Source organism: Lactuca saligna, chromosome 9, assembly GCF_052625555.1.
Source record: "Lactuca saligna cultivar CGN05327 chromosome 9, ASM5262555v1, whole genome shotgun sequence".
Taxonomy (NCBI): Eukaryota; Viridiplantae; Streptophyta; class Magnoliopsida; order Asterales; family Asteraceae; genus Lactuca; species Lactuca saligna.
Genome location: NC_136425.1, coordinates 46482641 through 46500419, shown reverse-complemented (window position 1 = coordinate 46500419; position 17779 = coordinate 46482641). Strand labels below are relative to the sequence as shown.

Sequence of the window (17779 nt, the reverse complement as noted above, 5' to 3'; positions counted from 1 at the left end):
ACAACTTCTAATCAGGACTTGAACACTTTGTTTTACCCGATAGGCCACCAGGTGGTTGATTTAGTTTTAGTTAGTTTTAGTTTTATTATTCAAAGGTAAACCTCTAAAAATATAAAAAAAAAAAAAAACAATGTCTTGTTGTGGGGTAAACCTATAAAAATATTGAATTCCACTGAAATATAAAAAAACAATGTCTCGGTTAGAAAAATATAGAATTTCGCTGAAGGAGATCATTCCGTGTAGTAGTTGGTTTAGTTTTATTCCCACTAGATCTTGCACCTATTATAATTTACATGTCTTGCTAATTAAGATAAACCCTGTGCTTGATAGATGCTAGTCCACGGTTATAACGCGCTTCTAAGTGAACTTGGTTCTATATATATATATTCACAGAAAAGCTGCTACTACCATAATCATAATTCATACACAACCACCAATATATAAAAAACAATGTCTTCTTCAGGGTTTAACCTTGAAAAATATCGAATTCCACTGACGGAGATCAACCGGGCCACAGAAAACTTCAGTTCAGAAACTCTGGTTGGAGATGGCGGATTTGGTATGGTCTACAGAGGACAACTCTCTAAAGACTGGAGACACCGCCTAGTAGCCATCAAACGCCTTGATCATAATGGTTATCAAGGAAACAAGGAGTTCCTTAATGAACTCAATTTGGTTGCAAGTTTTGATCATTCAAACATCATCCGATTCGTTGGCTACTGTGATGACGAGAATGAGAAAATTATAGTTTGTGCGTATGCTACGAACGGAAGCCTTGATTATCACCTCCAAAACCCAAATCTGAGGTGGCACCTAACATGGGAACAACGCCTGAAGATATGCTTGGGGGCAGCGAGAGGAATAGAGTACCTTCACTCAGGTAGGATGTCCAGCGAAGTAATTCATAGAGATATGAAGAGTGCAAATATTTTGTTAGATGATAATATGGACGCCAAAATATGTGATTTTGGTTTGTCAAGATTAGATTCAACAAATGAGCCAGATACTGGTGTCTTTACAAAGGTTGCTGGAACAAGGTTTTACATGGATCCTATTTACAACGAAAGAAGTCGGCTCACTAAAGAGTCCGACATATATTCATTTGGAGTCGTAATGTTTGAGATGTCTAGTGGGATGATGGCTTATATTCCAAGTCGCATTGAAGATTCTAAAGGACGATATCTGATTGACCTCGTCCGAAGCTACTATGACGACCATAAATTTGTTGACAAGTTAATAGATCCAGCTATGAAAGGTCAGATTGATATGAGTTCTTTTGATAAATTTAATAAAATTGCACATGAGTGCATTAGCTTGGACATAAGCAAACGCCCTAGGATGGATAAGCTCATCACAACGATTGAGGAAGCACTGAATATTCAAGTAAGTCTTTCATTCGATATTTTCAAGCAAATATATTTTCATAGATAGAATGAAAACTATCATGCATGTACCATTTAATATATAATAAATTATTCGATATTCTTATATGTGCTTCTAGTTTTTCTATAACAAAACTGATTCGCTTTTGTATTGTACATGTCTCGAAACCAAAATACCTCTATTTTCTCCATAAACACAATATTATACCAATAGATTAATTTCCAGGTAAATTCAGTTGCATCATCCGCCATTTGTAACATACACATACATGTTTATAGGCAGATTCGGTTTGGGAGTCGCTTCTGCCACCAGGTTATCGTGAAGTCATTGCGAGGGCGTTTTCTCAACTGGTATTTAGCTCTAAAAAGCAACTCTACCTCTCTTTATCCAACTCACATATCCTCCTCGATCGTGGATATCTGGTAAATCGGCTATCCTTATGATACATTATTTCCTTTTTCCTTGTTAAATACGTCAATATATCCTCTTCAATCTGTGTGCCTGATTGTATGAAATTCTTTCCCGTAATATGAACAGTTGTACAATTGTTGAGGTTAGGACTATATATTTTATATGAAGGGTAGTCGTAGAACTATATATTTTATATACTGTTGGGTATATCTTATCACTGTTCATATTAATGATATACATGATCAGGAAACTATAGCTTTTGGTGATAATTGTTAAACAAGTTCATCTAAAACTTGGCCTCATAATTATTCAATAAACAGAGTTTCCAAATAGACAAGATCAGTGGAAAAAAGTGTTATATGTTGGGGGCAAAAGTTCTATCCATTGAATGGCAAGATGACAAACGATACTGGAAATGGGAGCATATACCTGAATCAAGGTCTCTCTCTTTCTCTATTTAGGGTCACCTTGTATGTTAACCTGAACAGGAAAATATGTTATGTCCTCAGGACATAAGATAATATGTTATATATAGTGCATTTGGCAATTACATACTTGGCCATTTGTGTAGGTTCGCGGAGGTGTGCACAGTTATAGAAGTAACTTGGCTTGCGATTCATGGCACAATATCAGCTGAGATGTTGTCAAGAAATTGTACATATGTTGCGTATCTTGTCTTTCGAACTACTGGGGAGTCCAAGGGACTTGATGTGCCAGCAGAAGCAAAAGTAACATTCTGTGGTACAAAAATGGTGACTGAAAATGTGTATCTTCAAAGACCAGAGGCACCTGGTGGAACACAACACGTGCCATATCAGCAAGAGAAAAATGTGTTTCCTCGCAGGAGAAATGATGGGTGGATGGAGATTGAGTTGGGAGAATTTAAGTGCATTGAAGGAGCTGATGGGGAGGTTGAGATGGCCTTTGATGAGCACAAAAGCTATAAGAAAGGTCTTATCGTGGAGGGAATTGAGCTTCGGCCTAAATAACTTGCAACAATATGGCCATGTTCTTTAATGTAATACAAAAACCCTTTTAATTTGGTTTTAATTTGTGTTATGTCAACTTTGCAATCATCTTTCTTCATCGATCTAATATAATTCAATCTCCATTTATAATTGATAACAAGTATGCTAATCACTTTTAATTTATAATATTAAGTCAAGGGATACCGATAAACTAACCACATTTTAAATTAAATACAACGAAAATAACCCAATTTTGTTAATCGGCAAAATCACCAACAATTCTCAAACACGTCAGGGATGACCTGTTACCAACCTATTTTGAAAGGTTACTTAAACAACTGAGTGTTCTCCCTAATTTAAAGAATTATGGAATTTGACACCCATTATCATCACTACTAGAAAAAGAGGGATTTCCTACGGATATTTCCGAGGAAAATGAATTTCTCGGTACTACCTACCAATTACCGAGGAAATTCTAATAACCATAAACGCGCTTTCCTCAGAAATCCCTCAGAAGTTCCTACACTAACTTTCCTCGGTATTTCTTTAGTAATATTTTTTTTAACATTTTTTTTTGTAACAACAAAAACATATCAAGTTTATGTAGATGATACACTCATTGTTCCTACACTTTTCCTATGAAAGTTGTACTAACTACACTTTCCTTGGTATTCCCTCTGTATTTCCTATGCTTTTTCTAGGATCCTTATCAATACCCAACTTTCCTCGGTATTTTCTTAGTAATATTTTTTTAACATTTTTTTTCCTTGTAACAAAATAAATCATACCGAGTTTAGTAGAGAATACAGTCATTGTTCCTACATTTTTCCTGCGAATGTAGTACTTACTACACTTTCCTCGGTATTCCCTTAATATTTCCGAGGCATTTCCTAGGAACTAGCATACAAATGATTAATTTATATAGACACTTGTGTTACTTAAACAAATTAAACAATGACCGGTACTAAACTTAAATTTATATAGACACTTGTGCTAGGTACCTATGTACACCACCATAACACATTACTCAAAGCATTTGTTTATTATTATATATTCTATATATTGTATGTGCATATATGTATGCTTACGTATGTGTATAATACATATTTTGGTAAAATAAAAATATTTCATGTATAACAAAGTTCCACAAAATATGGAACAAAAACATAACGTGTGAACCTATGAAAATGAAAAAAACGAGTTTTCTTTCTAGGAAATCCCTTGGAATTTCATATGCATTTCCTAGAAATTTGTGACGAATAATGTGTTTCCTAGGAAATCCATCAGAACTTCCCAAATTTTTCCTAGGGATTTCTTAGAAACGTAGTCCATTTTCTAATATTAAAAGTTGAAACATCTATTTTTTTTCGTTCAATATTTTGCACAACATCATTATACATTAAATGCTTTTAGTTTACCAAGTTATACAAGATATGTACATACATAAATGTATGCACCACCATAACACATTACTCGAAGCATTTGTTTATGATTATATATTGTAAATAGTGTATGTGTATATATTTATGTTTATGTATGTGCATATTGGAAAGATAAAAGTATTTTGTATATAACAAAGTTTCACAAAGTATGGAGCGCATAAAAAATAATAAGAATGAAAAAATGAGTTTGATTCCTAGTAAATCCCTTGGAACTTCCTATGCATTTCCCTTAAATTTGTGACGACTAATGTATTTCCTCGGAAATCCATTGTAAATTCCCACATATTTCCTATGGATTTCTTAGGAACATAATCCATTTGCTAATATTAATATACAAAACATTTATTTTTTCGTTCAGTATTTTGTACAACTTTATTATACATGAATTGTTTTTAGTTTACCAAGTTATGCAATGATATATACATACCTAAGTGTGCACACCTCCATAACACATTACTCAAAACAATTGTTTATCATTATAAATTTTAGAAAAAACATCATAAATGGTCCCTGTGGTTACCCAAAATCTGAAGTTTAGTCCATGTGGTTTAAAAACCCCATAGATGGTCGCTGTGTTTTCAAAACTTTTGCCGATTAGTCCTTATTGCTAACTCCGTTAACTTTTATCCGTTAATTGAAGGGCATTTTCATCATTTCACACCACATGGACCATTTATGATCTTTTCAGTTATTCTTTTAAAAAAAGAAAAAACTAAATATAATTATTTAATATATAAAACCTGTCTCTCTCTCTCTCTCTCTCTCTCACAGCAACGAAACAAAATTATTTCTGATATACACAAACCTGTTTGCAACAACAAAACATCTCAAAACTTATGCTGGTATACATGGCTGGTTTGCTTTTCAGTTACTTTAACAAGTTAGTTTTTGTTGATATATAAATTGTATTCAGGTTACTTTGTTTTCTTTTTCATCAGATATCTCCTCCATGGAACGTTAATTGGACAAGGCTTTTTGATTTTATTATATGTGAAAGGAGTGATTTTATAATGTGCAAGAGTTTTACATGTAACGAGTTAATCTCAACTAAAAACACATTACTGAAAACAAGAACTAATCACATTATCAGAAGCTACTAATCTGCCATTGTTTCTGTTCTTGGCTGCTTCTTTCAATCAAACCCTTAAAGAACGCATCCACAATCTGCTTATGTGACTCCAATATCAATTGGTTTCGTTTCATCTATGTCTCCATTCGTATCCTTTCAATCTCCTTATCCATGTCTATCTTTATCTTCTCCATCTTCATGAACCCATCTCCTAATAGCTTAATCGAAGAAGCCACCTCCTATATCCCTCCATTCCCTATTTTTTTTCCCTGATTCGAATTTGGATTCCAATTGTTTCCGTTTTGATGGTTCCCCCGAAACAAATTTTTTGTTTCTAGGCACTTTAACCCACACTTCGCCATCCTCATCGACTTCATGTTTATGAACAACCTTGCTAAACTTTCTTGTTGTCCTTTGGTGGGTGGGTTCCTGGTGAGAAGGATTCGAGGGTTTTATACGAATTCCACCGGTGAACGGAGAACTCTTGTGATTTTTGTACCCCGGATGAATCGGGGTTTCATTGATTGTAGAATCATCAAGATATCCATCTTCGTTGTCCTCTTCTTGATTAGACTAGTTGTTCGTGTATGAGGAATTGTGATTTGAAAACATGGAATTGAAATCAGGAGTATAATTGGTGGAACTAGCTGCTAATGTTACCAGATTTTGAACAAAAGAAGGTTTAAATCAAATTACACGACCCGGATTCAAGCTCTGATGATCCGACACATGGGTTGCGTTGTTGATTTCAAGATTACTCGAATTATTGTTAACAGTTTCGGAACTGGGTCCATTTTCCATGGCCTCCATGGCTTCAAAGTAGAACCACGATGAGAAGAACTGACCACCAGGGAACGACGACGCACGCTGCTTCTCGGCGCGGTGGCGCTGGCGGAGCTTCTCCATCTTGTGGCGGCACTGGGCGGAGGTCTTCGATGGGGTTACATCTGGGCTTGATGTCGCTACCTTCTCAGTCACCGTGTCCCACTCAGGGTTTCAGAGGAAGGCATGGTGGAGGGCGTACCATCGCTCATGGTAAGATTGGGATGGAATTCGAGTTTGACAATAGAGGAGTGAAGCATAAGATTGGGAATGAGGATGAACGATGGAATTAGTTGAAATTGATTGAACCAGTGGAGAGAGAGAGAGAGAGAGAGAGAGAGAGAGAGATTATATATTGAATATTTATATTTAGTTTTTGTTTTTTTTAAACAACTGCAAAGATCATAAATGGTCATTGTGGTGTGAAATGACGAAAATGCCCCTCAATTAACGGATAAAAGTTAACGGAGTTAGCAATAAGGACCAATCGTCAAAAGTTTTGAAAACATAGGAACCATCTATGAGGTTTTTAAACCACGGGGACTAAACTTCAGATTTTGGAGACCACAGGGACAATTTATGATTTTTTTTTCTAAATTTTATATAGTGTATGTGTACATATGTATGTTTATGTATATGCATAATACATATTTTGGTAAGATAAAAGTATTTCATGTAAAACAAAGTTGCACAAATTATAGAATGAATAAAAAATAACATTCAACCTATAAGAATGAAAAAAATTTGTTTGATTCCTAGGAAATCCCTTGGAACTTCCTACCCATTTTCCATAAATTTGTGACGACTAATCTATTTCCTCGAAATCCATCAGAAGTTCCCTTATTTTTCCTAGGGATTTCCTAGGAACATAATCCATTTTCTAGATTTAAAATATGAAACATTTTCTTTATCAATATTTTTTACAGTTGCATTATACATGAATTGTTTTTGGTTTACCAAGTTATGAATGATTTATACATACGTAAGTGCGTACACCACAATAACATATTACTCAAAACATTTGTTTATCATTATATATTCTATATAGTGTATGTGTATAGATTTATGTTTATGTATGTGCAGAGTACATATTTTGGTAAGATAAAAGTATTTCATATACAACAAGTTGCACAAAGTATGGAACGAATAAAAAATAATATGAATGAAAAACTGAGTTTGATTCCTAGGAAATCCTTTGGAACTTCCTATGCATTTCCTACAAATTTGTGATGACTGAGGCGTTTCCTCGGAAATCCTTTAGAAGTTCCCACAAATTTCCTAGGGATTTCCTAGGAAAAGAATCCATTTTCAAATATTATAATATGAAACATTGATTTTTTCGCTGAATATTTTGTACAACTTCATTATACATTAATTGGTTTTAGTTTACCAATATGCATAATATATACATACATAAGTGCACATAATATATACATACATAAGTGCACACACCAACATAACATAGTACTCAAAACATTTGTTTATCATTATACATTTTATATAGTGTATGTGTACATATGTATATTTATGTATGTGCATAATATTTTGGTAAGATATAAACATTTTGTACATCACAAAGTTGCACAAAGTATGGAACGAATAAAAAATAACGTTTAAATATATAAGAATGTAAAAAATTAGTTTGATTCCTAGGAAATCCCCTGGAACTTCCTATGTATTTCCCATAAATTTGTGATGATTATGTATTTATCGGAAATCCGTTGGAAGTTCCTAAATATTTCCTATGAATTTCCTAGGAACTGATTTTTTATTTTTATTTTTTATTTATTTTATTTATTTTTATTTTGAGGTAAAAATGTGTGTGTATATATATATATATATATATATATATATATATATATATATATATATATATATATATATATATATATATATATATATATATATATATATATATAATTTAACTCATAGGTTAAATGATTTTTTTTGTTTCCTAGTAATAAAATGCGTTATTCCTATAACATTCCTAGAAATTAAGCTAAATAAACTTTCCTTATACTATACGTCATTCTTTTTTCACAGCTAACAACGATGTTTTTTTTATTGCACTCCAAAGAAGTCGGAGTTCCCCCCAATTTCGTCTGCAAATTCCACCTTCATCACCACGACCGCTAGTGTCGCTGCCGCTGCTGGGTCAACTGAAACTACACTGAATGCCTTTTAGTTCAACCTCTTCTTCCCCAAATCATTTTTTGAAGGTAAAACCCTAACTTTTTTTATTTTTTTTCGAAATCTTTGAATTTAAGTGGGTATATGATGAAAATTAGGTTTAGATTTATGTTATCATGTGTTTAAATTTTATTTCTTCGATTTTAGATTGAATTTTGCCCTGGATGGTGTGATTTCCTCGACTACAGTTGAACCATATGTATCATAAACGAACTTGTAGTTGCAACACAAGATAAACACTTAAAATGTTAACAATTGCTTTAAAAATGATGAAAACGGTTTATTATTGTTAACTACAGTTGAAGCAACTTGACAATATGTATCAGAAAACAAATGGATGATAGTAGCAATCATTTGATCCCATCCATAATGTTAAGGTTTGTTAGTAAAATTGAATTGCTATTAAATTAAAAGGCCTAAAAGGGTAATTACTTTTTATGATGATCACGTTCTCTTATGATTTATCTAGAAAAGATCCTCAAAAGTTCCTTCTAAATTCATCAAAATTCCACTAAAATTCTTCTATCCACTTTCCAGATTTGGTTTGTAACATTATTTCTGTTTTTTTGATTTGGTTATGTTTCTGTTTTTTTTTTTATTTCTTTTTGTTTGGTTTGAACAGATTTCTAGATTTATTGTCTGGTGTAATCTATCATAAGTGTCATGTTTTAAGTTTTTGTTGTTTAATTGTTTAATTGATGCATTAAAGTTTATCTTTCTAGACCTATAGTGACAAAAAGTGACATATATACCCTTGAAAACATGTAATTCTACTTAATTTTATGTTTCTGGTTGTTTTTTGGTGTGCCAAAATCTGAAATCATCACCAAGGGCAAAATCATCAAATTCATAAAAAAAACAATTTTGCATCAGACCTGTACAATAACCCATAAAAAAATAATTATTTGTTAAAATTTAATAGCAGCTGCGTTTGAACTCTAACCCATAAAAAACAATTATACATCATTCAATAAAAAGTTGTATATTAAAAAAAAAAACTTGCACAAGTTAAATGATAGCTGCGTTTGGTGTTTGCAAAAATAAGTGTTATGCAGAAAAGTGTTAGCTACATCTAATTTCCTGGAATCGCAATTCAATAATGCAAAAAAAAAAAAGAGGTTAAATGGAAGCTTTGTTTAATGGTTGCCACGTTTGGTGCAACAAAAAAAAAATGGAAGCTTTGTTACATGGATACCACATCATTAAACAACATAAATAATAGATTAAATTTCGACGAACATATTAATGTTTGTTAATTTTATTAATATTTTGAAGTTATGATTGATACTAGTTTATTGTGTTGGTTTTACTAATATTTTAAATTTATGGCTTTAACTTTATGCTATAAAAAGTTTGTCTAATTGGAAAAATCTTATTCTAATATTTATTAATAATAAAGTGTGACGTTTAATTTGTTACTTTGTTATTTGATTTATGTTAAGTTGTTAGGTCTTTTTTATTACATATAACCAATTCAAAATCTTAGTTTTAGATCGAAAAATGTCATTCAATAGAGAATGGATGTACACTTTGCGCACCAAGAATGGTATATTCAATCCGGTATTTCGACAACATGTCAATTCTTTCTTGGATTTCGCATACACCAACGCAACTAACATTAAGCGTAAAATTATAAAAGGGGTAGAGGTTTTTCAAATTAGATGTCCGTGTTCCAAATGCAAAAATCGTATTTTCAAGGAGAGAGAGTTGGTTGAGTTTGATATATATATATATATATATAAAAGTGGATTCATGGTGAATTATTGTGTATGGTATGCACATGGAGAATCATTACCTACACATGATGTGGGACAATGTTCAAGCCCCATATCATTTCATCGTGTGTGTCAATGTATAGACAGCGAAATGGCTCAAGACATTAATGACGATTTAGGTGAATATACCATATACGAGCAAATGGTTATGGAGAGCATGCATCAAAATATTGATCCTTATTATCAGCAAGGGCCACAAGACCAAAATCAATCAGCCGGGAAATTCTATACCATGTTAAGGCTTGCAAACGAGCCTTTGTGGGACAGGTTTGAAAGTCATACTCTTATGGATAGTTAGTGATTTCCCAGCTTATGGAATGTTGTCTGGATGGAGCACGCATGGTAAGTTAGCTTGCCCATATTGTTCCGCTGAAGCAGGAGCATTCCAACTTCATTTTGGAGGGAACCCATGTTCATTTGACTGTCATAGACAGTTTCTTCCTTTTGGACACAAGTTCCTAAAAGATAAGTAAACTTTCAAAAAAATAGAACGGTTAAAAGAGCAATACTATCGAATCCAACAGGAGAGGAGATTTGGCAAACTATCCAACATTTTCCTAGTGTTTATGAAGGTACCCCCTTTAATACGACATATAAAAAACAAGATGGTTTTGGAATTAAACATAATTGGGTAAAGAGAAGCATCTTTTGGGAGCTACCATATTGGCGCAAATTGTTGATCCGACACAACTTGGATGTGATGCATATCGAGAAAAACTTTTTTGAGAATCTATTTGACACAACTATGGGCACCTCCAAATCTAAAGACAATATAAAGGCAAGGCAAGACATTGAGGTTCTTTGTGACCGACCTCTGTTAAACCCCTATTATGATAACAATGGAAAGATGACCAAACATAGGGGAAATTACACTGTAAAGAAGTAACGCTAAAAAAGTTTGTGCATGGTTAAAAAAGCTCAAATTTGCAGAAGGGTATGCTTCAAACATAGGGAATTGTGTAAACATAAAAGATTACAGTTTTTATGGTTTCAAAAGCCATGAATGTCACGTGTTTATGCAACGGTTGCTTCCACTTGCTATAAGAGGGTTTTTTCCAAAAGAGATATACGAGGCAATAACAGAGTTGTGCACATTCTTTTGGGTCTTATGCTCGAAAACGTTGCATCTAGATGACTTAACTAACATGAAGCACACTATTGTTCAAACCATCTGCAAGTTGGAGCAAACATTCCCTCCTGGTTTCTTTGATTCCATGGAACACCTAGTCATACATCTAGCCGATGAAGCTATTCTTGGTGGTGAAGTACAATATAGATGGATGTAGCAATATGAAAGGTAATAAAACATTTTACTATCTTATAAATCAAATGTTTTTCAAAATTATGTTTAGTATCCTTAACATATTCTCGGTAATCTCTAAATACATGAAACTTGGTTTAATAAAAAGAAGAATTAGAAACAAAGCAAGGGTTGAGGGTTCAATCTTTAAGGAACATCTAATGAATGAAATCGCTACCTATCGTTCGCTATACCTTTCTCAAACGATTGAGACACGTCATAATCGAGAGACGCGTAATTTTGCACCACAACATCCTAGCTCTTCGATTGGAGACTCCCAAATAAGCGTGTTTGTCTTTCCATTGAGAAGGTTATATGAAAAAGGTGGAAAAAAGACTTCTAACTCCTCAAGAACCTGATAAGGCGCATACCTATATTCTACTAAATTGTGAGGAAGTCACCCCTTACGTCATCGCGTTCAATGAAGTGGTGCCACAAATGTATCCAGATGAACCAATTTCGTGTCTAAGAGATAAATACTTTGCAAAATGGTTTAAAAATCGTGTAAGTAAAACTAATCAAATCATAATGCTTAATATTTAAAAATAGTTAACCAATACAATACGTGTGTGTTAATATAGGTAATGATAGACTCACATGAAGGAAACCATAATGGTAAACGTTTGGAAATCTTATCAAGGAAACCAACGCGGAACGCTAAATCTCACAATGGGTACTTTGTAAATGGTTATAAGCTCCATACGCAGGAATATGGTAAGAGACGTGTGACTAGTAATTATGGAGTATGTGTGAGAGGGGAGACGTACAACGCCCAGGAGTCTGACTACTACGACTTAGTGGACGAGATACTAGAGCTTGAGTATCATGGTAACAGGCCTTCAACTATTGTAATGGTTAAATGTCTTTGGTTTGATAACAACCGCGGTGTAGTAGGTAACAAAAATAAGTTTTTTGATGTTAAACACATGTCCCGACTTCAAACTGATGACCCGTTTATCTTGGCATCACAAGCAGAACAAGTGTTCATACAACATACCCTTTTGTGAATAATGAAAAAAAAGATATATGGGCGGTTGTTAAGACAATACCAAGAGGGGTATATGAAGGAATCGAACCTGAAGCCAAAGTTGCGGACGATGAAAACATAGAAGCAGATGGATTATTTCAGATCGATGAACGGTTTGAGTTACCGAATGACGTAACTAGTAGTGAACGCCTATGCCTAGTAACACACACAAATCCAACCGGTGAGGATGAAGAATTTGAAGTTAAAGAATATACAAGCGATGGAGAAGATGAAATGGATTTTTCTGACCACGATTTAGACGAAAATGAAATTGATTATTAGGAACATTGTTTGTTGTTTTCCAATTTAAATTATATGAGATTTATCATATTGGTATGGTCACTTTAAATTATATGAGATTATCATAGTAGTATCTAACTGTTCTTGTTTAATCAAATGCATGATATGATGGGTTTTGGTCCTAAGAACATCCTTTGTGCTCATACAAACCCTAATGCTAGGATCTAGGTTTGAAAGTTATCCAAGACTATTAACCCTAATTCTAGCATTCAAATAATCATATTAACATGAGAATAGGTTTATAATGTTACCTTGATTGTTATGTAGCAATAGCAATCCCAAATCTCCTTGTATTGATTTTGGAAGGCTTAGAGTCACAAGTGTCACTCCTCTAATGGCTTACAAACACCAAGAGCAAATGGAGAAGATATGAGGAGAGAGGGGAGGTATTGAATTCGTCCCTAAGAAGCCTTGGGAAGGTCTTACTCGAATTCATGAGCCAAGGGGGTTTATATAGGTGTACAGATAGGGTTTCAGTCATTATCCCTATCTAGTTGCTTGCTTACCAAACAACCCATAAGATAATCCTTGAATCCTTATTATAGTCAAATTCTAAGGCATTATCACCTTAAATTCGTCCATCCTATACTTAGGATAATCCTTACCTTATTTTGTAACTATCACATAATTACAATTCAGCCCCTCTAGTTTAATTAATTACATTTGATCACAAAATTAATTCTTAATTAATTATTGACCAATATTAATTAAACAAATATGAGTTCTCCTTTAATATATTATTCTTATAACATATTAATAAATCATAATAACCTCTCTCTCTATTTATTTCTCCAATAAAGTTGCTTTGGTGAAGGCAACCCAAAAGGACCATGCACCATCGGGTCAAGTACATACCAAAATAGTTATGGACTTAGACACTAATCCAACAGGATACACACATTATGTCGGGTAGCCGTGGAAGGCAACCTCGATCACATCACTCTGCTGCTCGTGGTCGTGACAGTACTGGTAGTCGACGACATGACTCTCCTTGTGGTGGTGGTTATGACAGTACTAGTGGTCGACTGCACGACTTTGCCCATGGCCATGACAATATTGGTAGCCGGCCTCAGGACTCCAATCCTAATTACCGACAGCGACAGGGATGTACACAGCTTACACCGTTGAGTGTTCGTGATGCTGAGAACTTAGGTCGTGGATACACTAGGAGTACTAGTGATGTTGGTATATCTGATCAAATGGACGATACGCATAGTATAATTAAACGTCGTCGTGTACATAAGGCCCACAATTCTGGTATCGACCCTGACAATGATTCTTAAGAAGAAGATGATGATGGTACGCAACGCGACTCGAATGTCGTAGATACACCTCATAGATATGGCGATAATAGGTTGTTTCTTGAGAAGTTCGGAAAAAAGTATGTCATTTTAATAGTTAAATTTATGTTGTTGACTCATATTCTAAAAATACTTATTTGGTTATATTTCACTGTTGTAGGTTTGCATCCTATCAGGTACATCATCAGATTAGGCTTATATTTGATCAATTTTTGGATGGAGCATGGCCCACATTTACTACACTTCTGCCTGCACTATTTCAACAAATGTTTCGTGCTTTTGGGGTAATATCATTTAATAATTTGCATACCTTAAGTTGATTTGTTTTATGTTTGCATTCTTAGCTTTAGTTTCTTTTTTTAACAGAAATACTATCAGTGAAATACTATCAGTGGGATTCAGTAAATGAAGGAATGATCGAAAGTGGATTTAGAAGTGTGGTGCAAGATCGTTATTCAGACATAATGAGTGAATATTGAAATGAATCTGCAAATAGAGCTCGAGCGGCCGGTCACAACATCCCGGACATAGATAATGACTTTGCAATCATGCGTGATTTTGAGCCTATTGCTTTCAATGAGGACGTATGGAAGGATTTGTGTAAAGTAAGCTAATTAATATATTATTGTTTTTTTGTTATTTTTTTTTCCTTTTATATATTATCTTACATAATCTTTTTATAGTATTGGGACACATATGCTTGGAGAAAGAAGTCGGCGGCCGGGAGAGCTAACCGTATGAGCGGTGACGACACCGGTACAGTTTCGAGACATACAGGGGGATCCAGGGGTTATGACCAGTATCGACTGGAATTGGTAATTATGCAAATCACTATTCGTATAATTCAGTAAATGGTTTTACTTAATCATAGATTACACTAATTATACTATGTGTTTTATGTAGCAAAAGGAAGTGAAGCATATCCCTACATTTCTGGAACTTTTTCTTATTACCCACCTTACTGCAGAGGCCAATAAAAAATTCAAGGCTAAAGATTATGATATAATTCAAGAGTTGGAGTTTTGTACACCTACTACTAGAGAAATATCTGTAATTTATCTTTTTCCTTTATAGATAATTAGTGCTTCAACTTCAAATAGTACAATAATAACAGTCGTTTTGTTTTGATAAATTGTAGGAGAGATACACTAGTGCCATGGTTGAAAAGTACGGGGAGGACTTAACTCAACATCCAGAGGGTGATGTTGACTTGTGGGTGCAAGCACAAGAAGGGAGAGACAAATGCAGACGTATTTACGAGGTAGGAAGTTCAGATCTACATTTCGTTGTCACGAGGACATCATCCAACAGGAACAAACTGACCTCTTATGAGTACCAGCAGTCACAACAACGAGTATTTTTCCTTGACATAAAAAATGTAAAGTAGATAAAATATGTTGTCATTATAGATTAAAAAAATCAAGTTTGTTGCTATTATGGATAAAATAAAGTTGCTGCTATTATCTAAAACACATAAAAGTATATAGTCTTTGCTAATAAATAACATTTATAGTATGTTGGTATTATGAAGAAAAAGGTGAAATGCTATAATTGATAGAAAATAAAAGTATGTTGCTATTGTATATAAAAATGATAATATGTTGCTATTGTGAATAAGAAAATTTAAGTTCATTCCATTTATTAGTGAAATGTATGTTGCTATGATAGATAACAATGTTAATATATACTTTGTTTTTACTATTTTTTTTATAGTACTAATGTATGTATGTTTCTTTTAACATTTTTTAGGTCCTGAAATTGGAACAAGCTCATGCCAAATTGGCCCGACAAAATGGTGAAATGGCCAAAAGACAAGCACAAATGGAAAAACAAATGGCGGAAATGGTCGAGTTCATGAGACGATATGACACTAATAACCGTCCCGACAATCCATCCAATCCATCAAACGCTCCTTAGGTTATTTGTTGTAAACGTTTGTACGTTTTTAAGACTTCTTATTATGTTTTTGGTTTACACGATTGTTGAAACTTATGTTCTAAAGTGTAAACATTTGTATGACTTTAAGATATATGGAATGAACTAAGTTTTTTTTTTTTGTATTAGCTCTTTTTATGCATTTTAGGCTAAATTTTTTGCTTTTTTTTTGTTTTTTATTTTTTATTTTTTTATAGCTGCATTGTTCATTGGAAATTCCTAGGAACTTCTGTCACGAATACGTGTCACAAAAAGCTATCAAGAAAGTTTCATAGAAGATTCCTCAGAAATAAATTTCCTCGGAGATTCCTCATAAACAATCCTTGGAAATTCGTCGGAAATAAACTTCCTCGGAAATAAACTTCCTTAGAAATTCCTTGGAAATAAATTTCCTTGAAAATTCATCGGAACTAAACTTCCTCGGAAATCCATCGGAAATAATCTCCCTCGGAAAATGATCTTCCTAGGAGATTCCTCAAAAACAAAATTCCTAGGAAAACCCTCAGTACTTACGACAAAACTATTTCCTAGGTAATGCGTCAGAAAGTTCCTCGGAAATCTCTTACAAAACATTTCCTAGGAGGGTTTTACCGTCGACGCACAGGATTTTCTTGACATTTCCTCGGGAACGCTGTTTTCCTAGGAATTTCTGTAACGCCTGTGTTTCTGGGCTTGTCATTAATGTTGGTATAATAGTCTAGGTTAACCTTTGTAACCCGTTTTGAAATAATAAGATTGTATTATTTGAGTATTATGTGTTTTGTGCTTAATTGCTTCATTATGTGGTTTGATTAATTAAGAATAAAAATAAGCATCAAAATTTAAGTGTAAAATAAACTTGATATCTTTAGATAATGTTGTAGTAGTTGAAACAAGGTTTCCGAAGATATAAAGAATGCCGAAATCCGAGTTATAACGAGGAAGTTATGACCTGTCGAAGTTTCGCGACAGAACCGGCACGACACAGCGCGATGTAAAAAGTGAATTTACGTTAGAGCGATATTTAGCCTTAGTGATCTAAACGAGAATCGAAGATCTCGTTGTTAGTATCAAAGCGATAAAAAGTTAGGCAAGAACGGACGTCAAACGAAGAAGTTATGAATTTATAACGAAAGTTTCTGTCCCGGCCTATTAAAAATAAATAATAAAAATAAAGTCAAAATTAGCCGACGGAGTCTAAACGAAAGTTGTAGAGCGTAGTCTCACCTTTCCGTGGATATAAAGAACGTCGAAAACGGAGCTCGTATGCAAAAGTTACGCAAGTTTGAAGTTTGCTTAATAGCGTACGCCCCGCGTAAGTTGGGGTACGCCCAGCGTACTCGTGAACCGCCTCAGCTACGCATGCACTGACGTCACTCGAACACATACGCATGCAATGACGTTGCGTACGCCCCGCATACATGAATTACGCCCTACGTAACTCGGGCTTCCAGCCTCTATAAAAAGGATCCGAAGGCAGCCTTAGTTCCTTTACAAATTCCATCCTTCACTCTAGTCTTTTGCCTCGTTTTGCGTGCCGTTTGTACCCCGAAGTCCCAATAATATTCCCGAGTCCCGAAGCGAGTCCCGAGATCCCGAAGATCCCGAGAAGTGCGGTTTCCGAGCCGAAGCTCTGTCCGCGAGAAGTTCGATTTTCGTAGAGATCTTCCAGATCTGCTGTGGATTACTACTTCTGCAAGTCGTAGTGCTGTCCGATCATCTTCTGATCAAGTGAGTATATACTACCTTTCATAAACGCAATAATAATACAAGTATGGTTTGAGTGTATTAAGTTAATTGTCGTTTATACGTGTGAGTGTGTATTTACTTTCTTCTAACGCATAATTATGAAGTATTTTATACGAAATACGTGTTAT

General features: G+C 34.2%; 2 protein-coding genes and 1 pseudogene across 4 annotated transcripts; 2 read left to right on the top strand and 1 right to left on the bottom strand.

Annotated features, from left to right (window-relative positions):
* Positions 1–401: 401 nt before the first annotated feature.
* On the top strand, positions 402–2894 carry LOC145018096 (putative serine/threonine-protein kinase PBL11). The gene is made up of 4 exons (XM_078976017.1): positions 402–1383; positions 1662–1805; positions 2115–2233; positions 2366–2894. Exons 1-4 carry the CDS (start codon positions 451–453, stop codon positions 2781–2783), a joined length of 1614 nt encoding a protein of 537 aa, XP_078832143.1. The 5' UTR covers positions 402–450; the 3' UTR covers positions 2784–2894.
* A 2396-nt stretch (positions 2895–5290) lies between these two features.
* LOC145016308 (uncharacterized) lies at positions 5291–10114 on the bottom strand (annotated as a pseudogene).
* Positions 8880–16042, top strand: LOC145018169 (uncharacterized). 3 transcript variants are annotated; one of them, XM_078976078.1, is made up of 7 exons: positions 8880–14068; positions 14149–14272; positions 14355–14593; positions 14672–14803; positions 14892–15038; positions 15127–15249; positions 15738–16042. In XM_078976078.1, the coding sequence occupies exons 3-7, from the start codon at positions 14537–14539 to the stop codon at positions 15903–15905; spliced, it is 627 nt and encodes a 208-aa protein (XP_078832204.1). In that variant the 5' UTR covers positions 8880–14068; positions 14149–14272; positions 14355–14536; the 3' UTR covers positions 15906–16042. The 3 variants fall into 3 exon arrangements, with proteins under 3 accessions (XP_078832204.1, XP_078832203.1, XP_078832202.1); XM_078976077.1 differs by having other exon boundaries at positions 15127–15342; XM_078976076.1 differs by having other exon boundaries at positions 15127–15366.
* Positions 16043–17779: the final 1737 nt, after the last annotated feature.

Bases quoted from the DNA above. Each gene is read 5' to 3' on its own strand.
- LOC145018096 (XM_078976017.1), top strand. From the start codon at position 451: ATGTCTTCTTCAGGGTTTAACCTTGAAAAATATCGAATTCCACTGACG. The intron at 1,806-2,114 runs GTAAATCGGCTA...TTCAATAAACAG, and splicing joins TCCTCGATCGTGGATATCTG to AGTTTCCAAATAGACAAGAT. The intron at 2,234-2,365 runs GTCTCTCTCTTT...CCATTTGTGTAG, and splicing joins GAGCATATACCTGAATCAAG to GTTCGCGGAGGTGTGCACAG.
- LOC145018169 (XM_078976076.1), top strand. From the start codon at position 14,537: ATGCGTGATTTTGAGCCTATTGCTTTCAATGAGGACGTATGGAAGGAT. The intron at 14,594-14,671 runs GTAAGCTAATTA...ATCTTTTTATAG, and splicing joins TATGGAAGGATTTGTGTAAA to TATTGGGACACATATGCTTG. The intron at 14,804-14,891 runs GTAATTATGCAA...TGTTTTATGTAG, and splicing joins ACCAGTATCGACTGGAATTG to CAAAAGGAAGTGAAGCATAT.